This window comes from Athene noctua, chromosome 20 (genome assembly GCF_965140245.1).
Source record: "Athene noctua chromosome 20, bAthNoc1.hap1.1, whole genome shotgun sequence".
NCBI classification, from domain to species: domain Eukaryota; kingdom Metazoa; phylum Chordata; class Aves; order Strigiformes; family Strigidae; genus Athene; species Athene noctua.
In genome coordinates this window covers 4,331,572-4,359,203 of record NC_134056.1, presented here as the reverse complement: position 1 = coordinate 4,359,203, position 27,632 = coordinate 4,331,572, and the positions used below count along the sequence as shown (strand labels likewise).

At 44.8% G+C, this 27,632-nt stretch overlaps 1 protein-coding gene across 1 annotated transcript in view; it reads right to left on the bottom strand.

Annotated features, from left to right (window-relative positions):
- The window catches only part of BRD3 (bromodomain containing 3), a 43,393-nt gene extending 21,629 nt beyond the window's left edge, over positions 1 to 21,764 (bottom strand). Inside the window, exons 1-4 of the mRNA XM_074924089.1 lie at positions 21,672 to 21,764; positions 4,005 to 4,321; positions 1,166 to 1,303; positions 42 to 189 (exon numbers count right to left, since the gene is read on the bottom strand). Of these exons, the coding sequence (XP_074780190.1) occupies positions 42 to 189; positions 1,166 to 1,303; positions 4,005 to 4,205 (487 nt within the window). The 5' untranslated portion in view covers positions 4,206 to 4,321; positions 21,672 to 21,764. The remainder of the gene's footprint in view (positions 1 to 41; positions 190 to 1,165; positions 1,304 to 4,004; positions 4,322 to 21,671) is intronic.
- Positions 21,765 to 27,632: the final 5,868 nt, after the last annotated feature.

Genomic DNA, 27,632 nt, shown 5'->3' with positions numbered 1-27,632 from the left:
ACAGGCTCACAACATTTAATGTCACTGTATCAGGTTAATACCTGCACTCTGCGTGCCTGCTGACGGCTTGCGACCTTTGCCTTTAGGAACTGGGGGTAATAATTCGACTTCCTCCTGAGGCATCTGGGCAACCTTCTGCAGAAATATCTTCTCCAGGGCTTGGGCCATGAGGACGATGTCATCTGTGGGCTGCAGAAAGAAGAATACAAGCCCATGCTGCATCATCCACATATTAGAAGCAGACAGGTTCAAGATCAGGCTTTGAAATCCCCAATGACACTGACCTTCACATATCCAAGCTCCAACAATAACCAGACTAGCTCTTCTCCCTCCTTGCATGCTATCCTCCTGCTCTTCTATTCTGGTCTAGCATGCAATCATTAGAGCCTCTAAGTACACTGCACCCAGAGAGTCAGCAGGACTCCCAGTAGGAGCCTGAGAACTAGCATCCCGTGCAACAGTGTGGAAGCAGCAAACTGGAACAGATGAGCTGTCCTGCCCTGCTTGCCAGCAGGTCCAAGAGAAGAGTGTAAACACATACTCTGTGGCTCAAACTAATTAATTTGTTTATTTCGGCTTGTTGGCCAGTATGGGTCAATGATGACAAACCACTGCAGAAAACATTATACAAAGAATAGAGGCTTTTAACAACCTAACAAAACATCAAACAAGCCAAACCCAAAATAATAAGCAGTCTAAAGGTGTGCAAGTATGGACGAGACATGGGCAGAGAAAGGAGTTATACTTCCTGAACCGCTCTCTGCTGCTAAGAGATAGTATTTATTGCTAGACAGCCCATGTAACACACAGCACTAATACCCCACAGAACACCTGCAAAACACTGCGTAAACCGTAGCTCATCTCAAAGAATTCCGAACAGAAAATAAAAGGAGTAAAAACTTGCTACATAACCCCAGAACAGAAATCTACCTATAATTAAAAGGCACATTTGCCATTTTAACTAGTCTGGGGGAAGAAAGACACAGCACAAAGACAGCTTTGTGCATTTCAAGTAATGTGGTTGCAATTAGTGGCATTTCGAATCCTTGCAAGGAGGGCCCGGAGCGCAGTGGAGCTGGCCCTGTTCAAAACCTGCACTGTAACAGTTGTAGGTGGGGTCTTTTCCAGGCAGCGCCCCAGCTAAAGGCTTGTCTGGGCTCTTTACCTTGTTATAAATGTAACAATTTGTAAACATGGTGTTGAAATCCTGCATACATTCACTGGCACTCCAGTAATAGTTATGTTCCAGGCGCTTCTTGATCGTCCCCATGTCCATGGGGTTTTTTATTATTTTGTGATAATCCTGTTGGAGAAACAGGAAAGACATTACATCTCCTGATAGGCAGAGTGTTGTTCACACCTCCCTCTAGTCCCAGCTTTCTTCTCATTCCCCCTCCCAACAAACACATCCCCAGATTTTTGTGGAAATATCACCTTTGCTTTCATTTATTTTTCTATTTTGTAGCCTTTATCATTATTATGAACTTGACTACAAAGCACGAGAACTCCTTCCACAACCACCAATCTTCCCCAGCTCCCCCAAATACATGCTTAAACACACACACGCAGAGCTACTTGGACATCACCTGCTTTTTGTAAGGACAGATGAACTGGGAAGGCACTAAGTAACATTTTAGAGGAAAAGATGCTTTCTGAGCAGCTCTCCCTGGAAGCTGTTTGCAGCTTTCACACCCCTCACAAGGCTGTAGGTGCCATTTTGGATTGTGCCACGGAGTGGAAGGATACCACACTTGAGAGCTGGACTAATACCAGAGCGATGTGCTTTGTGCTCACGTGGGACCAGGAGTTGGGGCAGCAGAGTCAGCACCAGCTTTGGCAAGGTGTTCAGTTTAACGGCGAACTGGCTGCAATTTGGGAAACAGCATTTCTGCCTTCCTTTTTAAAAGACTGCCCCTGGCACTTACAGAAGTTTAGCAGTGCCAGCACTGGCTGACTGTGCTAAAAGCTTTGGTCTCTCTTTTATGGGCATTTCAGCCCTTAAAAGGCTTTCACATGTTAACCCAGTTTCTCTCTGGGCTGGACTCAAGCATCAGTAGAGGCTGTGATTAGCCTGGAGATGCTCTAGGTATGCAAGGTTATACACCATAATTTTCTCATTCTGGAGAAGAGCAGCAAGCCCCCCGCTGCACGTTCACACGAAGCCACATACAGCCACTGGCCACTCTCTGAGCCCAACCCTCAAAGTGTGATCTGAGATACCAATATTTCCAGGCAAGGCACGCTAGGACAAAAAGGCAACCCTGCTAGCTACTGGGCTTGTAGAGATTTAGGCCATGTGAAAAACAACCGTTCTTCCAACCAACTCCTCCTTTAAATTTTCTGATAACCTGACCTAAAACCACCTCAAAATGCCTCAATGAGAAACTAAATCCACAAAAAGATGACACAAAGGAGCACAGACCTAGAGAAATTTTATACAGCCGTTAAGTGTTTTACTCTCTTGGCTAGTCCTTTAAATAGCACCCATCAACAACATTACAGCGTTCAAAAGACTCCTGATCCAGCCCATAAAACAGGGTTATAAGCTGCTGTAACTGGAGCACTCCTGGCCTTACATCCCAGAACCACACTCTCTTGAATCCTACATACAACCCTCTTGCTCAAAGCAGCCCGAGTTAGTTTGCAATGGGCTGCCTGGCTGAGCAGACAGCAGAGTGGACAGGGGAGTAGTGGTGTCTGTACTTAAGTGAAGCAGGTGGGTAGGGGTACACCTCCACTGCTGAGTTTTTACACTTACAGGACCCCTTTGAAGAGGTGAAGGGTATCCTGGTTTCAGCTGGGATAGAGTTAATTTTCTTCCTAGTAGCTGGTAGTGTTGTGTTTTGGATTTAGTATGAGAATAATGTTGATAACACACAGATGTTTTTAGTGGTTGCTAAGTAGTGTTTATAATAACTTAAGGATTTTTCAGTGTCTCATGCCCTGCCAGGAAGAAGGCTGGAGGAGCACAAGAAGCTGGGAGGAGGTACAGGCAGGAGAGCTGACACAAAGCAGTCAAAGGAATATTCCATACCATATGACATCATGCCCAGGATATAAACTGGGGTGAAGTGGCCAGGAGGGGCAGATCACGGCTCAGGCACTGGCTGAGCACTGGTTAGCAGGTGGTGAGCAACTGTGTTGTGCATTATTTGTCTTCCTGGGGCTTATTTCACTCTCTTTTTGTTATCTTCTTTATTATTATTATTACTATTATTTTATTTTTATTTCAATTATTAAACTGTTCTTATCTCAACCCACAAGCTTTGTTTTCGATTCTCCTCTCCATCTCACTGTACAGGTGAGGGGAGGACTGAGCAAATGGCTGTGTGGTGCTTAATCGCTGGCTGGGGTTAAACCCCAAGAGTGTATGGCTCTGTTCCCTGGAAGAAAGCAGCCTAATAAACTTTGGTCATTTATGAATAACCAGGCTATATCTTATACTATCTGGTCTGAGACAGGGTATATATCATCAGGCACAGGAGGCAGATGGGTAAATGAAACTGTTCTGTTCTTTCTGCTTCTAGTACAGCATTTGAAAATATCTAGCTCCACAGTATCCTTGGTAATCAGCTTCTCCTGTCTTCCTCAACACTGAAGCCAGCAGCAAATCCAGGAAAGTCTATTGAAAACACAAGTTACATTGACCCAATGCCAAATTGAGAGGAGCGGGGGCTTCAAGGCTCTCTCCAATTGGACAGACGTGGCACAAGGCGTGAAAACACATAAAAATAAACAGAGGTAAGCTACAAAGCACTATGTTTCAGTTGCTCTAAGTCAGTTTTTGCCTGCATGCTCTTCTCTTCCCTCACTGAGAAGCAGTTTTCTCCTTCAGACACCTGCACCTCTCCAGCTCTGAAATTCATCATCTTCTAAATCGAGTGAGTCCAAGAGCATTCAAGGAAATCCGCAAAAGCATTTTGATCCAGTGATCAGAAGACTGTTCTCACCAACACAAAGCCTTCTAAGAACAGAATGGAGAGCAGAAGATAATAGATACATACCGGCAAATTCAATTTAATTGCATCAACAGGTTGGTAGAAAGGCCAGGCAAACTGATGCTTCCACAAGGTCTTTACCACAACATTTTGCATATACTGCAATTGGTTGGTCTTCCGGCCAGGCTTATTAGGATTAGTGACCTCCGGAGGCGGCGGATTCACAGGGCCCTGAGGAGCCTGGATTGCTGATGTGACTGTCGACATTTTCCTGCTCTTGCTCTCACTCGCTGTCACAGCGGCAGCAACTGGGAGATTTTCTTTCTTCCTTTATACTCCCTGAACGGGACTGACATCCCATTTCCAGGGTCCAACCATACAACCTAGATCAAACGAGAGGAAGAGGACAATGTATAAATACAGATCCTTACTTTAAGTAGGCATGTTAAGACACTTCTGCTGAGTGTCTGAACTCAGGCTCTTTAGCCCATCTGCTTCATTCCCTGTAACACACTTCATCTTGATGACAGGCACAGTTCAAGACCCAAGAGACAGTGGAACAGCAATTCCCAAATTCAAAGCCTGCACAGAGCCAGTAAGCTTCACAGGACTAGTTCTTGCTTTATCTAGCTCAGAGAGCATCTTCGTGCAAAAAAAACACATGGGGTAGCATAAGAATACAGTTAGGGAACACAGTTAGGAAGTAATGCAGAGACTCCCATGAATGTGCTGATCCAAGCTAGTAAATCCATAGCTTGCAGCTCCATCTAAACTTAACTGCATTGTCCCTAGACCCATGCCGGCTGGCACTGAGTCAGCTTACAAGTCTCTACACTGGTGCAACGGTTAGTCTAAAATCCCATAATCAAGAGCAGACGACAGCTGTCAGAGGCCCTCGAGCCAGAGAAATGAAGGAAGTGGCAGAGGGAGGTGTGGTGAACAGTTGAGAATGAAAGGTAGCACTAGAAACATCCTAACTTAGTGATCTGCACTTTGAATCTTGTAATTGTCTTACTGTGTCCCTTGCTACACGTACCTGACTGGGCCCTCAGTTTCATACAGAGTCTCAAGATAGAGGTTTGATATAAATAATAATTAATACTATATCCCATGTCACTGTCACACTCTCTCTTAAAGGCACACATGAAATACAGAAGAATACACAAATTGCTTATTGTATTCTTCTTTTTCCCCAGCAAACTGCAGGGAAAAAAACGGTCGGGTATCACTGTGTCTTGTATACCATATGGTAAACAGCTTTGCTATGTCATCTTCCATAAACATTTGATATTTCAATTCACATCAGGACTGCAGCTACTCTTCTCATGGCAAACAGACCACAATCACTTTCTAGAGGCAAATTATTTCAGGTATGTACAGAAAGCCACACAAATACTCTCACTGACATATGCTTCTTGGTTTCACAGAGAAACATGAGCAGAGACAAAAGCTGCAGTAATACAGGAAGGAGAGACATCCTAGGAAAAAAACCAAAAACCTCCTCTTTGATACATCCCTAACCATCTTTACTTAGTATCTGGACTAAATATAGAACATCAACTTACCCTCTGAGTTGCTGATTAGCTGACAGCAAAAAGTAAACACATACCTAATTTGGAGGAATTTTACAAAAATAGATGTGTACAAACAAACAGATCTGCAGCACAGAGGGATATTTAAATGAATCAGTCTTCTCAGGCCTGCCCAGGTAGTAGAGGCATTTGCGTTTTGGAGGCCAGCTGCTGTCGCAGCAGCTCCATAACTAGGACAACATCCAGCACCCTGGTGTCATCGTGGCAGAGGGACCCACACCATAAAGCAGCTGGTGCCCTGGGTGCCACAGACATGAGGGACAGCCCAGTGCTCCGGCCACTGGGTGCACCTTGCCATGGACCAGTTTGGCTTGGCTCACAGGTGTCCTTGGCTCCAGAAACCACATTTGGGTTTGTTTGGGGGTTTTTTTTAGAGTTATATTTGATTTTTTTTATACTGCTTCTATGGAAAATTAAATTATTGAAAACCTAAAACAAATCCATATGTGAGTACACTTGCTTGTGTTTGCAGACAAGACCAGTTATGACTCTGTCACCATCCACTCACGAGACCCACTGTATTCCAAGGATGCAGGAAAAGAACCAGTCAGCATTAGGACTTCCTTGTGCCATGTATATGGCACAAGTTTAGATCTGGAACCAGGTTTCTGGTCCCTATTCTTTGATAACTCAAGAGCCCAGCTTAGCAGTTCAAAAAGAACTAGTGTCTGCTCCCTAGCCCTCTCTCATCTGATCGTGCTGGTCGTGCTGCTGTTGGCAGGCAGGGTGATCACCGAGCAGCCACAAGGGATGCTGGCATCCTCTGGGCAAGGAATTTCAAAACTAGGACGTTACTTGGGATTTCAGATTTGGAAGGAACTGGGGAATTGTTTTCTCGTGATTTTCCATCAACTCACAGCAGTGGCTGAAATACTGCAAAATGCAATCTTCAGATCAAAGGGTGGGGGAACAGACACAGAACTAAAAAGAAAAAAGATAATTTGGAAGTTTCACTCGGTCTCCTTCTGGACAACTTTCTGCATGGATTTCAGACCCTAAGGCCTCCGAGCAACATCCATCATCCAAGTCTATGCAACGCTGACTGCAGGCCCCTGGTGACCGCCACTGAAGCATTTTGTTTGCTGTCATCTTGATTAACAAACTGAATCCAATGCAAGGACTGACGGGAAATAAAATGCCCACAGAGAGCAATTCCTACTGTTACGGAGCATTTCAGTCACAAGTTTGAAACTACACAGTGTAATTTAAGTTTTTCCTTTAAATAACCTCAGGTTAAATACAACAATTCTCTTTTAATTTTAATCTCTTGATGTCCTCCTACCTCTCAAACTCAATTTGATATGCATTTTTAAAAATTAATTTTTATTAAATCCTAGAACTGTAATTCAAAAAAAAATACAGATCTAGCTCCTGCCTCTCCCAGACTCCTTCTCTGACCTTAGCCAAGGCATTCACTATCTTCAAACCACAGCTCCTCATCCGCACCACGGAGATAGTAGTAGTTTCTGTCTTCATCTGCTCCACCCAGCTAGTCTGCAAACTCTCTGGGACATGCATATGCTGATCATCAAGCTTAAACAAGGCTTGTACAGTTCACATAAGAGAGGCATGTAACAGTCATTAGTGACACAACTCAGAAAGGATTTTAATTAAGAACATTACCAAAGGTTGGAGGGGCAGAATCATGACTGCCAACTCAGCTAGTCCTCTGACAGCTGATCGCCTGTAACTTGCATGCTCCAGCTCATTGGTTACTACAACCAAAAGTGGCTACAAACCCCAAACCTCTTAGCAGCACTGTCATTTAAATGCTAGATCCTGCAGCTGAAAGACAGGAATAGCTACCTGGGCTATCTCAGCAGCACTGGAAGTATCTATCTGTTCCTGGCATAAAGACAGCTTTAATGTGCATATGCCTCACTGCACATTTTTAACCGTTGGTCTATCAGCTTCCTCATAATTTGATGGGTAAGCTGCTTTGATAACAGATTATTCCTTAATTTTTAAAGCCAAAAAATTCTTTCTACATCCATTCCTTTACTTCTAAAGCTTCAAAATAATATTCTTTTTAAGAATGTAAAAAGCAGGATTGAAGAATCTGGAAGCTGAGGGTGCAAATGCTTTGGAAATGTCCGAAAGTGTAGGGCACTGAACTCAGAGAGGCCATGGCCCTCCTTGAGAAATGTACTAGTTATCAAACCTCATTTATTAAATGAGGAAGGCAAGGGGCATGACCATCTGACATCCCAACTTACCATACAAACTGTCCAACACAACACTTAAGCAGTCTCACAAACAAGCAAGCTCACACAAATTTTCTCGTAACTACAAGTAGAATCAAAATACGCAGATGTAGTCTAAGCACTTCAGCATCTACTGAAAATGCAATAGTATCAATAATTATTTAAACTATAAGGAGCCAGCTGTGCACCAGGACATCACTGTATAAGCCTAGAACAAAGACTGCCACAACGAGGCTTGGCACCTTCCATTAAGGGCCTAAAGTTGGACTTTTTAGCCGTGGAGTAATAACTTCTTCAATTTAAATTGTTAAATTACTACTTATCCTGTCCCTCAGACCTGTAATGTTCAAGTAACAGAAGCTGTTCTTGATTCCTCTGGCTGCACATGTACAGTTTTGATATGACAAAGTACACCCTTTTACTGTCATACATGAGGAGTGTACACTGCTCCCACATTGTGCATTTCTCTTCCTTCTTACTCATCCCAGCCTGAGATGATAATTAAAAGCAAATCCCAAACCCAAACTCTCAAATAAATCTTGCTTCTCTGGAGTTTCAGTCTGTCTTTTTGTGCTAAGTTGCAACCTCAGTGTGGCATCCAGCAAAGCTATGGGGTTTGGCACAACCCTCAGCCAAACCAGTCATCAAAAAAACCCAGCTAAGTTGGAAGGATTTTTTTTTTTTTTTTTAAACTTTTCTTTCATTGAGCTGCTTGTATGGGTCAGTCAGTGGAGAGACAGCTGGCATGGAGAAAACATGTTAATAATTCCCTGTACTAGCAGAATAACATTTTACTCAGCTGATGCAGCCCACAGACTGTCTGCAGTGGTGGAGACTATTTTAAAAGAAGCTATAAAGCCCCATGAAATGTGCACTGTGCCAGTAAGCCTGCTGCTTCAGCTAACGGTTCTGCCACTTCCTTTGGCAGTGCCGAACATTTAACGGATGGCTCGCTCCCTTGCTGCTGTTCGTGCAGTACAGGATGGTATTTGTTTTGATTACAAAATTAGAAGGTAGCAAGCTTTATGTTAGCATGCGAGCTCAACAACTTTTTTTTTTTTTTCCTTGGTATAGTGTTTCTGCATGGTTACTTGGACACCCTTCAAAAACTGGTGCAATTCCAGTCCAGCCAGAAACAGCAATACAAATCTTCCCATCAGGGAAAATTATCAAGTTGAAGAGATGTTCCTTGACCTCATCTTTATCTCCATGTTATTATTTACATTACAGTAGCACATGGAGGCTGTGCAGAGATCAAGGTCCCTCAGTACTTAGCACTCTGCAGCCACACAGTAAGACCCTGTTCCTACCTCGAAGGGCTGGCGCTCACAACACACACTTCACACCCTGGTGAAGTGACCTGCCCGGGGCCACCCAGCCAGCCCGCGGCGGAGCCAAGAGCAGAGCCCTGAACCCCGGCCAATGCCTGGCCCCGGTTTCATCAGCCAGCCCGTCAGAGAAACGGCACCTCCGAAGCAACGCTGCTCACACAGGTGCGAAAGGCAGTGACTGAGCCTTTCTGGAGGTAGGATGGAGCCAGCAGCTAGAACCACACTGAGACAGCAGGGCAGCTGGAGCAGGCATCCTCACACTGCTGCTCCAAGCACTACTCCCCCACATAGGCTCCTCGCAGCCACCAAAGCAGACGCTTGGTCTCTTTTTTTCCCAACAGCAGCAAGAGCTGGAAGCTTGGTCAGATTTGCTGCCAAATGCTACTCCCCATCTCAGAGAAGCAGCAGGTTCATGATCATTTTGTCCAGACTTTCTTGCAACTGCAGGAGAGGTTTAGCACACTACTACACTTCAACATGATCTTCAAGTCAGTTTAGACTATTAATTGAGGGTTGTGCCCATTTCATTCTATGGCTGTAGAAAGTAAGGGCTACACCACCACTCCTCCAGGCTCCTCAGAAGGAAACAAAACCGATGGATGACCTCTTTTTCCTCCTACTTTGCCTCCCCCTCCCTTCACAGCCCCGTACAGGAACTGTGCTTCAGGCAGCTTTCACTACCTACTAACTCTACGTCAGCAGGGATGTTCTCTTCAGACTCTAGGGATCTGCAATTTGAGACAACAACTTGAGGACAGATGAGTTGCTTTATCAGCCAACACCATCCTGGCAGACAAGCACATGCTATACACAATATGCCACCCCCTCAAGACTTGGGGATGAAGCATTTGTACTTGGCTTCACTGCAGGAAATGGGAATTTGGCTTGAGTGCCCCTATGGCACACTGCAGCTTTGCACTCTGCCTGTCCATTCAGCTGTCCTTGTTGTCTCCCAAATCATTAATTCCGCACATCAGAGATTTGCTTTTCAGGCGTATTCTTTTGAGCACAGGCCCAACAACATCCTGAGACTGGGAGACGTAACTGTGTCCTTAACTTACCTCTGCATGAGGGAGGGAAAAAGATCACAGAAGATTAAGTCAGTTCCTTGGCTTTTGACTTGGTTAGTTTAATGCTCATCAGATTATGCAGACGGACTTCCCACCCTTGGTCTCTCCTCGGCTATTATAAGAGCAGGTGTTTCCTCTGTAAGGAGCCCGTGGGCTCCTAAGCAGTAGATAAGGATCAGCCAGAAGTAACTGGCATTTTCAAGGACCTTCAGTTCTGATACATACTCAGTGCTCCCTGTAAATCACTTTATGCTTTAAGATGTCTCACACTGTGCCTTCAAACTCAGGGGTACCCAAAAGTCACTTTACCTTGACTATAAAAGTACTGGGGACTCCTACAAGCACTATTCTAGGCACCTCAAATAATATGATGGTCTTTCTGTAATCACAGGCCAGAGTATTTCTCTCCACCAAATTGCTAACGCCACAGGAAGCACCTTCTGATCAAGTCTGAGCAAGAATTCAGATGCATGTCACATACCTCCTGCAACACACAAATCATATGGGGCTCAACTTCTTTCTAAAGGCTGCAAGTTTCAAGTGCAGGGAGTGATGTTTCACACTATAACAAGTTCATTTTCATAGCTTTGAGTTTGCTTTTGAGAACAGCTTAAGTAACCGGCCTCAGCAATGGATTAGGTATGGTTGATCTTGTTTTGGACTGGGGAGAAAGACATGACCTCTGGACATTTCTTTCAGCCCTACTTTTTGTGGTCTGAAAACATGGAGGCAAATTTTAATTTGGACATATGTTGGTTTTGTGCAAGCTCTTGGATTACACAGCTTTGTTAACAAGGCTACAGGAGGAAGGAAAAGAGTGAGTGGTTAAAGAGCTTACTCTGTATTGGATTCCTGATGGCAAGAGTTCAGCCACCTTTGAGACCTGACTCTGCAGTAAGGAATGGACTGAGATTTCTGAAATAAAATGAACTGCACTTGTAAAAAATCTCACAGGAAGTACTTCAGCAAATTAACTGTGTGACCTATAATGAAAATGTTAACAAATACTTAGCTATAGCAGTGGAAATAAGCATCTATGAAAAGGTTTCAGAGCACATAGAGCAGCTGGTGGCTTGCACATCGCCACTCTCAGAAGGCAGAGTCAAATCAACAGGATGGGGCTGGGTAGGTACTTCACAGGAAAATGCCAGTGGTTGTGCCTCTCACACAACATACATCAATTACGCCTTTATGGCAGTGGGGAAAAAAAAAAAAAAAAAAAAAAAAAGTATTGGGCTGTTTCAGCCTTCATTTTTGTAATAGATCTGGCACAGAAAGGGAAGTATTTGGGATAATCACATGCCTGGGCAGAGTTCTGCTCGTGCCAGTTCTTCCTAGAGGGGAAAGGTGGAGATGCAATGAAATTACCTTGCATGACCCACAGGGTTGAACCCACAACACTTCATAATCAGGGGAAGAGTCAGAGAGAAGCCAGACAGCACCCAGTCAAGGTTTGCAGCAAAAGGAGAGAAGGTGAACCCGCTTCAGAGCGTACACTCTTATCTAGTGCACTGCAACACACTGAATTATTATTTGGCAATTTCTAGCACTTGTAGGGGTTACTGAAGTCCCCCAAAAGCCCATGTGCTGCATAAGCCCTACAGCCTTGGACATTAGGCAAAAAGGAAGCGCTGGGAAGGTGCTGGCACATGGCCACATACCATACACGCTCCCGGCATGTCAGGATCAGGATGGAGGGAGCAGGGGACCTAGGGGAGGCAAGAGCGTGGTTGAAGACACATTGAATGGTATAAACCACAACAGACAGCAACTCAGTCCTCACCTGTGATTCAGTAACCACTTCAAGTCCCATCCTGCGAAGTGCTAAGAAACTTTCCCATATCTATAAAATGCAGAGTTTCTGTGGCTCTCCACAGAGGGTTTTGCAGACTTATCACCTACAGTATGCAACTAATTGGTCAATCAAGATAAAGCTCTTTCTAAGGAAGGTTTAGGCAAAGACAGAAACAAACTCAAGCTCTCCACACCTTCTGGCTCCTCTACACGGGTCAACCCCTTCCCCAGCTGCCCATTAGGGAGCGATAAAATGACAAAGGAGGTTAAGTGATAGATATCTGGGGCTGGAGAGTCTATTCAGACTGATCAGACTCGTGGGTGCTCCTATTGTTGCAGTTACAATAGCTGTGATAGCTGATCTAGTCAGTACTACCCAGCCCTGAAGATACACCCTCTCACTGTAGGGTTGCTGCAGAACAGGATTCCAGCTAGAGAAGTCCCACTGTACAAGCATAAGGGCTGCAAGACCATGCAGATCTTGTTCTCTTTCATCACGTTGCCTAAAATGCCACAAGAATAAACTGCATCCTAGTGAAGAAGGGGAGTCTCCATGTCTACAAGAAAGTTGGCCAAGGAGGGGTGGGAAAAATTTGATGAACCCAAATTCAAACCTTGCTGACAGGCATAGCAAAAGACTCTACAGATTTGGTCACAACTTCAGACTGGCTGATTGTGCAAACTCAAAACTGGCATAAATGCTGTCTGCTCAATGCTTTCTTTGTTATTCCACTTCTCAATGTTTCTAGTATAATTATCACTTTAAATTTCACAGATGGACAGAATCTACTCCACCTCTACTCACCCCTACTTGTGCATTCAAATCCATACTTCAATCAGAACTACAAATCCATTTGCTCACTTGAGTTTGAACCACAGTCATCCTTTATTAGCATCCTTCAATGTCAGCATTCCCAACTGCTCTGTAAGTGGGAGACTGAAACTGTGATGGCCTGATGTCACAGGCAGTGGCAGGGGAATCTCTACGTTCCTGCTTGCCCAGCCATCAGGCAATGCTGCTATAGCGCACAAGGAGCACAGGAGGAAAAATCTCACTTGCTGAGAGCTGCTAAGAAGAAAACGTACATCTGAAAGTCCAGGAGTAACAGGTGCATCCTGGACACACCACCAAAGAGACAAGCAAGCAGGCTGAAGCTGTTAATCATTTCAGTACTGGATGATGAACAGTCTTAACCTGATATTAGTGGCTTCGGCAGAAGTCAGCCGAGGGTTCCTTTTGCTTATTTTTCTTCAGGCAGCGAAAGTGCTGGAAAGAAACAGATACAAATACTACTGAGCAGGTAAACTGGAAGAGGAAACAGGCAGCTAACCTACACCTTGTGGGAGAAAGCAAAGCATAGAAAAAGTCAGGGAAAGAAAGGCATGAAAAGAGTGAGGAGATAGGAAGTTAAAGCTTCCCATTTCATGCAGTTTGAAAGTGCGATGGACCACAAGCCTGCTGTTCAATGTGCATACATACTCACTCTACTTTTCAGAACTACAGACTAGAGGAGGGGGAGAGAAGCCCTGGCATGGTTCATCCAGGCTTGGTCACCAGTATTAAATGCAGCAACACACAGAAAGGACCACCATACGCTGTATGAGGACAGTACATGTTGTAGGAGACTCCAGCCTCTGCTCATGACCAGACATTGCAAGTGGGATGGGGAGATGGAATAAAATCTGGAGCCTGATTGCTAGGGTAGTGAACTGACAGGTTAAAAACCTCATCTTAACCATGTTTCATCATGGATGCACCTAGACACCAACTGCACTGTGACCAAAAGGCTCACTGCCATGACTAGGACCAAGCACAGTGCAACACAGAGTTCCCACCCCAAGGAGTGAGCAGTCCAGACAGGCCAGGGAAGAGACACAAATTGGCAAGATGTAATAGTCTTAAAAATAAAAAATAATAATAATAATAAAAAAATCACAGTGCAGGTCAGCACCACAACCCACCTCCTTCAAGGCTCTGTCTCCTAATTCCCCTCTGTTCATCTATTACTTTACAGCCTGTCTTCTCCAAAGCATGACTTATCCAACATATGATACTGTCAATTTATCCTGTGACTCCAGAAATCAATTTTGCCAATTTCTAGTTATCAAACCATCCTTCAGTTAAATTACAAAAAACCCAGAACAACAGAAAACATACTCTGGCACTGACCCAAGTTGCAGATGATACGTGCATAACAGAAGCATTTAGGTACACCCATTAGAGCATACTGTGGCAACACCCGCACAAGCTTCAGAACTCCTAATGGGATTATTGTACGTCTACACCCTCGCAGGGTTCTCCTGCTTTTAAAAGAATGTGATCTGCACAGTTAAACATTTGTGCTCTGAAAAAGAGAGTCTGCCCTTCCCCTTTTTAATCAGCATATGGTGCTCTGTGTACTTTTACAGTACAAGAAAAAAACCTCAAACTCATTCAATTTGATTCAGCATATAGTGAATAAATTACACAGTCTTTCCATGACAGGTTTTGTCATGATTGTTTCTTCTTCTGCACTTTGATTTCCAAAACAAGAGATTACTGGACCTAAAACATTTTGAAGAAAAGGTGAAAAACAAAAACAAAAACCCAAGAGCTCGAATACTTCCCTGCTGGGCAGAGCATCTCCAAGCTTCTGCTATACCTACAAAGAATTACTGGAAAGACAGCTACAAAACAGCATGCTGACACCTCAGCTCAGCTCTTGACAGCCCATGCTGTAGGCTTGTCAGTTCCCCACTTGTAAAATGGGGATATGAATATTTCCACTACCATCTACAATTAAAGTCATTAGTCTTTTCCCATGTATTTATACATTCATTCCTTCTCAGTGTTATGGTTATACCAAATTTTAAAGGGAAAAAAGCAAACACGCAAAGGAACCTAAATTTACAAGGTGTTCAAATACCATACCTTTGGTTTCCAGAAACACTTAACTGTTCTTTACTAAGTACAACGATAATTGTCATTTGAAGAAACTGCAGAGCTAAAACTGCCATCTGCTTTATCCCTTTCCCCATACTGCAGCACTCTTTAAACACGTTTCTGAAAGATAAACTACAGCACCCAAGAGGTCCTTCATGACACCTGTCAGGGAGGGGGGGTTTAAGATACAGCCAAATTCCACTTCCAACTGAATTTAAGAGGCTACATTTAACAGGAAGATTACCTCCTCTTAACGAAACTAAAGTACAAAAAGTATTCTGAGCAAAGTATAAAATAGAGAGACCTTGCAAATAGCAGTCAACTCCTATGTGTTACCTATTTAAAGGGTTGCTTTCTGCTCTGTGTACCTAACAGCCCACACTGCAATTCTCCCTTACATCACCAGTACTGCACGGCCATAGATCAGCATCATTAATATAATTTACAAGTGCTACAGATGTTATCCTTACAGGCAGCTCCATGCAAACATCGACAGAGAAGACAGACTTCTAATAAACAGACACAATCCGTATGTTAACTTGTTAGAAGCATTTCACAGTACATAGCAGAATCATCACAGTGATTCATTAAACACCTTCCTTCCTCAACAGACCTCTCTTGCACACTTCTCATGCTCCAATGCTTTCTCCTACTCAATTTTTAAATTTATTTTTATATATTAAAATGATTAAAGTTACTATTTTGAAAAAGAACAGATTTGTTTTAAGACAAAAAAGCATTGTAAGTGTAGTAAGAATGGATGAGGTGCCACTGGTTTAAATCATGCTCCAGGTTTACAGCTACAGCACTGCAACTTTCCCATACAAAGTCTACCTAAATCAATATATGACAATCAAGTCAGTTTAAGGGGATGAGCAATGAAATGGAAGTGATTGAATTACCATGACATAAATATACTACTTGTTAGCTGAGCCACAGTAATGTTATACTTGGTAATGGGGCAGAGTAAGTACACCCACCCACCAAGTTCATTATTACAGCTTAGCTGCAGAGGAGCAGTGACTTACACTGCGGTAGCCCTCCCTCTGATGACCACCGCTCATCCCCTACGCACGTTCTCCTAAGAGGGTTGCACTGACTTAGCTTTATGTTTCCAAACCGATTTAAGTGCCTTGTCATTGAACAAGCACATTGCCCCAGAATAACTCAATGTGTTAACTCAAAGCAAACACAGCCAAACAAATGCAAAAGGATGTATGTGGTCTACTATTTGAGATGAAAAGTGCCTCGCTGATTATGCTAAGGTTGGGTAGATCCATAAATTTGCTCAGCTATGCAAGGAAGTTGCAGGTCAGGCAAGGTGTGAATAAACTGTGATAGCTAAACTGCTGTCGCTCCCTGAGAGGGCATCAGCGCAGTTTCCACTGTCTGAGCTTATGCATCTGATTTAAAATCCCAAACAGTTTGCAAGAAAGGGAAAAATTTGACTCTTGAAGTCAATTTTTTTATTACCCCTCCCTGTGCAGAGCAGAAGCAGCTAATTCAGAGGGAGGGGGGAAAGTGCCCCCTGCTGCCTAACACACCCAAGGGGAGAAGGTGGTGTCCCTCCGCACACCCAGGGGAACACTGCGCTCTCCTCAAACTGCTCAAGGCAGACAGACAGGAGCTAAGCTTCTCCCCCGCCCAGCTCCTGCTGAGAGCACCCACGGCTTAGCTTCCTGAGCAGTGAGAACACACAAGCCTTAAGCCTCTCTTAAAGCTCCTGCATATGAATGAAGTTCAAGTCAAAGGAAGTATGACCACAGCAGTGTGGACACAAGTATCCCGATTTATTCCTGTGTAGCTTACTCCTGTCCAGGAAATAAACACACTTTCAGCACGCCAGCTGATGCACAGTACACTCAGACAAGTGTACTTACTCCACTTACTCCAACAAAAACTTGGGGGAGCAGACCATCTTTCACGTGACACCTTGAAGAGCTGCACTTTACCGCTATTTCACAGACTCTAAACAGAACTGTAGCATCAACAGAAAAGTTGCAAAAAGGCAATGCTTTCCAATAAGGAACAGCATTCTCCATTATACCCACACACAATTCTTACACATACAGTACAGAACACACACGTGCTCAGTGTACCAGTTTCACTATAGCCCACAGTACAGCACAGTTCCTAAACCAGCCTTGGTAAGCAAAAAGGCTGCTACGTTCTACATCCCATCCCAGCAAAATAACACAGTATTGCAAACTCCACACTTGCTTATAGCCAAACCTATTGACCAGTGCAGTTTTAAAAAACAGATTGGCATGGCCATATTGGTGGGTTGTGAGAAAATAAGATCTCCAACCAGGCACCCTCTGTAATGTCACACAAGGATAAGTTGAGCAGTTAAAAAGACAGTTATGCAAGGAGAAACGTGCCTTTCCTTCAGTACAGGTTGTGTTTGGTTACGACAGGCAAGCCAGTCACACAAAGTGCATCTCTGCTCCTACATCTGTCAGTGCATGAAGTCCCCTGCAAGGATTTCAGTACAGCTGTAAAGCACACCAAGTGAAACTTCACAAGTGGGACAGCTCTCAGGACCAGCAGGGAAAACTGCAATCCTCTTCTGTGCCTGCCTCTCTCTTTCTAAAGGAAAGAGAGGAGCAAAGAGGATCATTCCCAAAGCAGGCTGGTGTCAATTCGAACTGAGTCTAAATCTCAAAGTTTCAAGCTAAATGGAAACAGCTCAGATGGGACATTCTGTCCCAGATTGGTCCCCCATGCACAGAAATTTCACCTTTGCCAGGTGAAGGGCCAGATTGCCTTTGCCACACCTGCTTCATTGTGAGACCTTCTCTGCCCAGGTCATCCGTGTTGCTAAAATACTTCCAGACACAATGGTGTCTTCTTATCACACTCAAACTGGAGAGACTGAGGCCTGGAAAGGTGCAAAAGGAATTCAAAATAGAGGTGTTTCTTCAGCTGTATTTTATGTGGAAGAATGGAGAGAAGGAATAAGGACTAGTAGAAAAAGCAGCACATTACAGTGAATTTCCACACTGCTCTCCAGAAGAATTTAAATCCTCCCGATGTTGGCTTTAGCAACAAGTGTGTTAAAGAGTTAGTGTACCTCAAAGAAAGTTGTTCACTTCCAACAAGCACTAATGATTGACAAAACACACTAATGTTGCAGTAAAATACTGTGGAATGAAAAGCTCAAGATGCACACATCCTTCCAAAATGTCCTGACAGCTCACTGAGCAGCACAGCAAACAATGGCTCCTTCCTAATTCCCAGAACTCTATTGCTCACAACGGTGTTCTGGGCTATTACTGGAGAATAATGTGGCAATTTAAAAGAGACAACAACAAAACAAAACCACCACACACAACAAAACAAAACATACGGTTCACGGTAATGATTGGAAAACCCACTGCGGATTAATGAATTTTGCAAATTAACAAAGAAGGAGCAACCAGGATTAAAGAGAAACAATCAACAACACTGAGATGCAGAACACTCTTTGTTCATTTATTTAGCAAAGTGTAGTTCCATCTGCGCTGAAAGCACCTGAGAGCTTACTAAAGTAGACAGAGAGCAATATATTTTGTAAAAGTAATTAAGCCTTTGAAACATGAGACCTCACTACATCACTCAGCTGCTGCCGAGGAGAGGGATTTGACTCCTGAGTTGTTTGTGCTGTCAACGAGAGCGATCAGGCTCCCAAATTTCTCTGGGGAGAAGGAGAACAGCAAGGCTTGGCTGGAAACCCACAATCCACTGCACAAGTGCCCCCCCCCCCCCAAGTTAAGAGGTTATTGTACCAATTAAAAGACGTGCCTGAAAAACTACGGGAAGCCCCAGCCTTCACCAAGGCAAGTTGCGTTATCTGTGTGCACTGCCTTCAGGTCACTGAGGCTCAGGGGGGGAGAGACCCTCAGGTCAGGCAGGCTGGGTCCCCGGCCTGCAGACATGGCTTGTGGATACCAAGAACCTCCGTTCGGCTCTCCACCATTTTAGGAGACGACTCAAGGATAAAGTTTTATACACACTGTTCTTAACTCAGGAAAGAAGCCTTTTGCAAGATTATTAAGAACTGGGATTTAAGTCATTGTACCCAGCACAGTTACAACGGTGCAGAGGAACAACTAGCTACAAAGCCTACTGAAATACTTGCGTTTGCAGACACCAAACAAACCAGCCTTCTTTAGAGACAGTGAAAGAGCACTGCTGCCTAGCATGCTTACTGAGCTGGAACATCAGACTGCTTCAATATGCTTGTCTTCTAAATATTTTTTAAATTACAAGAACTAGTTTTTGAAAGCACCTCAGTGCTTAAATGACAGAAGTTTTACTGTCAAAAGCAAGGGACCCTAGTTTTTATTTGAAGATAACAGAACTAACACTCCAAAGTCAGTTTTGAGAACAAACCTCAGATACTTTACATTGCACTTGCATTCTTTCTTAATTTAAACTCTGCATGCATAGGTCACTAAAACCAAAAACCCTTTCATTGGAATAGCTACTGTCTCAGCACTGAGCACTATACAGGCAGCGAGTACAGAAGACAATATTGCAATCAAGCTTATGCTGAACACTGAATAAGACTGTTACCCTCTGCCCAACCCTTTTATTAAGCATTGTCTCAAAGCACTAAATGCATGCATGAGTGAGTATTTTTAACCAGTGTGTACGAAAGATAAACAAATATACAATCTTAGCAGTTACTCTTTCCAAACAGGAAGGCTTTGAGGTCAGGAGTTACTCTTGTTTCAGCTGGAGCCTCCCAGTGTATTATTAAAAACTCCCCAAACTTCTGGGCTAACAAAATAAGACACACAGCAGTCTGCTAGTGCTGTGATCTGCAGATTAGGAGGCAGGACTTTACATTTACACTTCACTCAAGTGGTTAGGTAGTTGTAAGCAATACAGATCGGGGGTTTTTGCTCGTAAAGCAACCAGACTGCTTTGGTGATTTCTTGTTTGTTTTGATTGACACATATTTATTCTGCACTTCTCACCCATATACGGCAGCACATATGGTACTCACCAAGTCCTCCCTAATACCTTGACTTAGCACTGTGTGAATTCAAGACAAGAGTTTCAGCTTTAAACCTAAACTTCCAGTTCAATTTAGACACCCCCTCAAGTGCACTCACATATACTGAACACGTTAAAAATACTAACAAGCATGTTAAAAAAAACCTCTTCTCTATTCCCAGCATGGAACAGCAGGTGTGCTTTGCTGATTGTGTTACCCCCTAAACTACTATTTACTAGTGTTAGAGAACTTAAGATATGTAAAAAAAAAAAAAAAAAAAAGTAAACATTCAAGTGTTAGCGAAGCCATCATATTTGCTTATCCAAAAAAGTTTATTTTAGTAACTTTTGATTCCTGAACGCATCAAAACAGAAAGGTCTATCCACCCTACAGAACTGTCACAGAACATTTCGCGCAAACCTTATAGAATGCTCCACGTTGTCAAAAGTCATTTCTGTAGGAAACACCTTCCCCATTAACACCCTGCAAGACTGAATCGTGTAGCTTAAAGACGCACACGGATCTGAGACCTGAACACTACAGCTTTGTTTGAAAGTGAAACCAAGCAGGCTACAAATAATGCTCTATCCCCAGCGCCCTGGGAGGTGCAAATAACAAACAAGTAGTATAAACGGAGGAAAAGTACGGCTGAGTTTTGAAGTTTTACGTTTTATTAACGGTAGCATTATTTATAGCGTGACACTTCTATATATAAATCTGTGATCTGCGTTTCTTTTTACACCCATAAAGCATATCAAGTTTAGGCAACGAACCCTTGGTTTCCATTTATTTGCAGAAGTTCGGTAAACACCAGCTATTTCCACGAGCAAAGCAGCTTGTATAGAGCCATAGCCACACAAACACATGCAGGCGGACACGGACGACCCACGAAACGCGGCACTTTTCGGCGCATCGTATGCAGCCCGCTCAGACCTTTTTCCAGCTCACAAGCCAGCGAGCCAGGCGGCGGTGGGGGCAGAGGGAAATGGCCGGGAGCAGCCCGGCGCTGGCCCAGGGCCGCCGCCGCGCCCCGCTCCGCGCCCCGCTCCGCGCCCCGCCGCCGGAGCCGCGCACCGCCGGGAGCGGGGGCTTGCTGCTGCCTAGTCGTTGTGTGTAAGTGCGTGTTGTGTCCCCCCCCACCGCTTTTTTTCCTTTCGCCCCCCTTCTTTTTTGCGCTCCCCCCCCCCTCCTCTTTTTTCTTGCTTTTTTTCTTGTTTTTCAGGGCGCGTGGAGCCCTCCTTTTCCTCGCCCCTAATTTTCCCCTTCAAAAGATGGCGGGCAGAGAGAGCGAGCGAGGGAAAGCGAGCGAGAGAGGGGGAAGAAGAAGAAAAACAAAACAAAAAAAAAAAAAAAAAGGAAAGAATGAAAAACCCCTCCTGCGTGGGGACGCGGGGCTCCGCGGGGCCGGGGCTGCGCCCGTCCGGGGCGTCTTCGGGCGCTCGGCGAGAAGGGGAGGGGGGAGCAGAAGATGGAGAAGAAGCGGCAGAAGAAGAAGAAGAAGAAAAGGGTGGGCAGGAGCGGCGGGGCCGGGAGGAAATCAATGGCCAGGCTGCAGCCAGCCCCGCCGCGCTTTGTTGCATTGTCGCGGCGCACAAAGGCTGCGGGGCCGCGGGGAGCGACGCGGGGCTCTCGCAAGAAGAAGGAGCAGAAGAAGAGAGGAGGGGGAAAAAAAAAAAAAAAAAAAAAAAAAGAAAAATCAGCATTGGCCTTTCCCAAGTGGGTTTTGCTTTCCTCCCCCTTCTTCCCCGGTCCCCCTCCCTCCAGAAACCATGGCCCAGTGCTAGCAATGCACACCCAAGCATCTAACAAATAAAGGGAAAGATTAAATAGATTACTTTGCCCCGGCAGCTCCAGCAACGTTTGCCTTATAGTCCCTCCAGTTGCTCTTCTTTTTATCCTCGGCAAGGCAGTATAATAGATGCGCTACAGCGCCCAAGAGCTCATGCGCCAGGGCGCAAGGCCATGTGGGGCCGGTAGTCCCGGGCCGGGCCGGGGGAGAGGCGGCCGACAGCCCCCGGACTACAAGTCCCAGAAGCCGGCAGGTCCCCCCCGGCCCCCCGCTCCCTCCCCGGACCGGCGGGCAGGGGAGAGAAACAGCAGGGGTGATGCCCCGGTCAGGGGGCGGCGGGGCGAACGCCTCGGTTGGGCTGGGGGGGGAAGGGGACCGCGGGAAAAACCCGCAGGGAGGTGGCGGCTGGCGGGTGTGTGTCGTCGTCGTCGTCGTGCCCCCCTTCCCCGAGCAGATATTGCCGGGGAAAATCCCGGCTTCCCCCCTCCCCTCCCTCCGCCGGCCGTCGCGCCTCTCGGGCTCGGGAGGTACAAGAGCCCTTAAAAGTGCAAGTGGAAAGGTGGGGGGTCCCCCCTCAGCCCCGCGGCCGCCCCCACGCAGGGTCACGCGTGCTGCGGGAGACCGAGTTCTAAATCATAACTGCGGGAGCTGCCTTGCACGCACACACCCCCACCCCTTTTTTTTTTTTTTTTAAATCGCGGTTTGCATTGGGTAATACGCTCTCACATTTATTACGCAACAACTAATACGAGCTGCAATAAAAATAGAACGCCGCCAATGCAAGCTGTAGTAGTAAGTGGCAAAAAAAAAAAAAAAAAAAATCCACCAAGAAAACCCACAACCTGATGTAGTTTGCATTGGTTACTACATTTCATAACTGCTGAAAACAACAAAAATTAATGTATACAATAACACTAGAATATTAATTTTACAAACACACCCACGAGAGCACCAACAACCATAAGTACTGTTACAAACACTTCCAAATAACAGACCAACACAGCCTATATCCTAAAGCAAATCCACAACTGCAAACAAATTTTTTAAAAAATACTGCTGTAACCCCAAATATGATTCAATTGCTGCAGCACAAAAAGAAAAGAAAAAAAATCCCAAAACAGAACTGTTGGAAAATAAATGAGTCCAGGGGAAATATTTGAGAGCCAACATAAAATAAGAATTTCTCTGTGGACACATATGCCAGCAGAGGCTGCCACGCTGCCTGTTACTGACAGCCACGCTGTGATGCCAATTAATAAGTCAGTTTATTGTAACCATAAGGCAAAGGCAGTTTTACTAGAAGACCTTATTTCCAGAAGATTAGCTTTTGAAAAACGTGACCAATGGGACTGATATTTCTCAGGAAGGTCTGATATAATCAGAAAGACTGTTTTTTGCACAGGCAGGAGGACAGATGCTTAGGAAAATTCCACTTAGCCAGGCTTGTGGCTGCCTCAGGATGAAACCAAAGTTGTGCATATGCCTCAACCAAACCCAAGGAAAAGTGCTTTTCTGCACTCAACTTCAAGGTTTGTGCGAATTTAGGAACTGGAAACTCACTCGCAACCGTACCACCACCCTTGGATGTACTTTGTAAGACAGCACTGAAGTTGCATCTGCATCAACACACCAACCCCATGCTTGGTCAGCGTGTGCCTTGGTCTTCCCTCCTGCAAGCTGACCTTTTTGACTTAACCATCAGGTACAGAAAAGTCACTTCAGTGCCCCCACACCCAGAGCACAGGACCTCTGCAGGAACACAGAGCATGCAAGCAGTAAACGGTACATTCTGGGTCTTCTTAAGGGGAACAGCCATACTTCACAAGCTCGTGTTTGCCAAACCTGCCCCATGTCTGGTTGTCACACATTCCACGCTGCCAGACTGCAGGGGGAAATCCCTCTGAAACACCACCTGAACTCTGTCCTGCCAACAGGTGTCCCGGGTACCAGATATCAGGGGGATAGGGATGGACCGGATTTTCAGCACAGGGCACTTTGTACCACCATTCTGCTGTATTCCCATTTTCAAGGCAATTCCAGAAGAGTACATGTGTATCAAAGCATTCAAGAGCTGAAGAGACCAGGTCAGTTCTTCTGAACATACTGTCCTACTCCAGTACGTGCCTGATCCACACAGATAAGCAGAGTATAAATTTCTGAATGCCGTAACATACACAGACACCAAAGCATGAACATGACCACGGAGCCCCTAAACGAAAACTGCTGTCGCTCGAGGAATGGGGGCTTGGAAAAGCTGGCAGGCTGAAGCCTTCCAAGAGAGGGGGCAGGGAATAATTAGCTGAGTATTCATTATGAACGCTTGGGAAAATGTATACCTTTCACTCTAAAGACTTGTTTTCAGCTGAACTGCAGTCTGAAAGTTTGAGTTTTAATTGTATTTATATTGTAGTTTGAGACAATCTCCTGCAACAAAAAAGTGTGTTGGCTGAAATGTAAGACTTGGCAGAGCTATGAGCAGCTGAACAGGGGGTCTTATAATGCAAAACGTTCAGCAACCTCAGCAACATGCAGAGAGCGCAACAGGAGAGCTGAGCAAAATGGGTGAGCGCAGGCAAAAGGGCAGAGACAAGAGCAGCTGGGATGGTCCCTGCAAGAGTAAAAAGCCCTTCAAGCTGGCAGGGCAGAGCCACCTCACAGTGAATACACAGAAGGTAAAAACTGGAGATTGATCCTCGCTGCAAATCCACTTTCAAGAGCAGGTTGGTGATGGAAGGTGTGTCAAAACGGCAGCCCCAAACCAGTCTCTGACTACACCTTATAGTTCCTTATCTCAGCCAGGGTGGGCATAGACGGTTCCATCCCAAATTGTTATGTTCATTATACATCAGGCTGAGCAGGCAAAATAATTCACATAGGAAACTGCCCCCAGAGATTTCCCAATTATCAGCTTTCGACCTGGAACATACCACTCACACACCTACATGTAAGTCTGTAAACTTGCACTTGAACCCAGCTGCATCCTCCAAGGGAATAAGAAAGCAAACACATTCTAGGGATCCTTAAAGCTGCGTTTATGCAAGGCATAAATAGTTTAGCCAAACAGGCACAGGCTGACTCAGTTTGAGTGAGTCCCATAGGAGGTACAGTGAAATCAAATCAGAGCGATTCAAGCACAAGTTACCTGGCCCAAAGTAAAAGCAGTTAGACTGAGGAAGACAGCTGTAATCTTTAAATTAATTTCTGAACTAATTTTGTCACATTAGTTTCACACACTAACAGTCTGCCTGTTCTAGGATACCTTAATGGCAGCTTCTCCATAAAATGCAATACTACAGCAGGAGGTTTTTACTTCCTCCTCCCCAAGCCCAGAGGAACATCCTAAATTCACCCAAAGCCATTTGATTAAGCCTCTGTGGTCTTTTATATTGCACCTCCAGTTACCAATTAGTACCTTGTTAACTAACACCTGCAGTGTATTTATTCCTTGTCATTGCACTACTTTTAACTCCTGATGTCCAGTGGTACAATACAACCTTCTAAGAAGCTTTGTGCATAGGCTTTGACAAGAAAAAACTTGTTCAAAACCAGAGTGGTTTTCAGGGGGCTCAACACTTGACACTTTTTGCTCCTCTGCTCTTGGTGTCCAGGGTAGCACCTGAGTCTTTTGAAAACAAGGGTGGATGGAAGTAGAAAAGGGAGATGCTTGTCTCTGTGGGACCCATAAGTTTTGTGAGAACTGGCCACATTCAGTGGCAGGACTGCACCCAACAGTACTTCATAGTAATCAGGGACTGCTGGGAACACTAATGCGGAGCACTGATTTTTCTCACCTTTGCTATAGGTGCTAACTGTAAACTTCTGATTCTTTACCTTAGCCTTCAGTGCCTGTTTCACCATCAACACCATAGCTACCTGCTGCGAGGGAGCTCTTGGTTAGTATTTGTACTTGGGAATTACCAAGGGATGACGAGTGGAGAAGGCTGCCCTTCGAAGGGGTGGGAATACCGCATCAGCGATGCATTCTGGCCTCCATCTCTGGGCACATCCCTAGGCACACTGTACCTTGACACACACACAAAGGGCTGATGCAAGCTCCACATGCCCCAAGGCAGGCAAATTTGGCCATTCTGACCATTTTGTCAGCCATCGGCCACCATGAGCTCCAAGAGACCTTACGTATCAGCAGACTCACAGCAGAGCCTATTACCAGCAGCTGCTATCTCCAGAGTGGATGTCCTTATACATTACAAAAAGAGAAGTTATTAAATAACAGTCATGTTTGGGATAAAGAAATAATAGTGCCCAAATAGAAGATTGCTTAAGAGCATGTAGTAAATGCCTGGGATTATATGACTCTGATCATCCCAGTGGCAGAGAGAAGGATGTTGAACACAAGGGGATAAATGCTCTTATTGCAACAGAGTCATCTTTACCAATGATTTTCTTCACTGTAATGGCTGGGTTTCCTCGACTGAGTAAGCATTATTCAGTAAGTTAAGGATGACAGGACTAGGGCAGAGGTTTGAAACAATAATTGCAGTTCGTTCTTCTGTAGTACCTTTCATCTGTGGAATTCACAACAATGCAATAATCCTCCTAACAGCTTTTGTAGGTAAGGAAATATTACAAGCCCTGTTTTTCAGCTGAGGAAGTTGAAAGGGAATATGATGATGCAGAGAATGCTGGGCAGAGCCAGAACTGGGACTCAGCTCTTCTGACTCATACTTTGTAGTTCTGAGAGCCTGGACACACCGGTTGGTGAGGCCACCCAGGCTCCTCAGTGCCTACAGGACCTTTGTCTCTTTAGTGTTCGCTCTTCTTCTGGAAATGTGTAAGCAGAGCCCCCAAACAGGGAACCCAGGAGCCAGGAAGTCTACAAGCCCCAAAAGACACAGCACTATGGTAACTGATGGGAAGGCAGGAAAGAACTGAGCTATCCAAGACACAAAGGATCGTCTGCAAGTGTAAGTTTTGATTATGATCTAAATGCTGGTCTGGAGACAGCCAGTATCCAATGGAGGGTCTGGAGTGGGTTTAAATAATGTCCTTTTGCATTGGCAGTTCTCAAAACAGAGAAAAGGAGATGAGTGGCTTCCCCTGCAATGGAGAGGAAGGGAATGAAGAGCCCACAGAATATTCCATCTGACCTTGGTGTCTTTTATCAGAATGTAGCAAGAAGCATTACTTGGATGAGCTGGAGGCTGGGATACAGTGGATTTATATGTATGGAAAGAAGCAGATCAAAGGCCTAAACTATTGTGGGAGAGAAGAAAGGGACACGACCATAGAACTGGAGAAGTGAAGAGAAACTGCCCAGCCAGTACGGCTATGTATCTTTGGCCACAGTAAATATGTTTATTTGGAAATTAGCTGCATCTAAATGGTTTTGTTACACATTCAGTCTGCTGTAGAGACCTAGCACCTGCTGTTAACACAGTGGTTTGCACAGGTAAGCAAGCTTGTGAATAGTGTGTGCTACTGAGTTGGCAGTTTAAACTAACAGTTACTAGAACATGCTAGATTTCTGCTGGCTAAAGCCCTAATGGATTCCTGTGTGTTTTCTTACTTTTTCTCCTGCCCTCTTACAAAGATAGGAGAGAATGGTTATGAGAGGCTCTAACCAAATAGTGATACTTTCAAACATCTTGATTTCTAAATTACAATGAGTAATAAATATATTCAGCTTGTACTTAAACTATCTCAGGGATATGAGTTAATCGTATTGAACTGTCCCTTCACTAGAGTTGCAACAATTTGCACCAGCCAAGAATGAAGCTCCTGATTCACAGAGGTGCTGAGAACCTGCTGCTCCAGTTGAAGTGGCTGGGAGAGGCAGGCTGTCATCGTGTCTGGCAGTCAGATGGTGTGTAATTCAGTCTGGGGCTCTCAAATCAGCAGCCTTTATGCATTAACTTGGCTGTGACTCGCATTGGGGGGAATCTGCTTTGAATGATACACTCTAGCACGTTGCTGGACTTCAATCCTGTGTGAAGTCCTGCCTTATCTTCAGAAACATAGACTGTTTCTTAAGAGGTCCTTACTAACG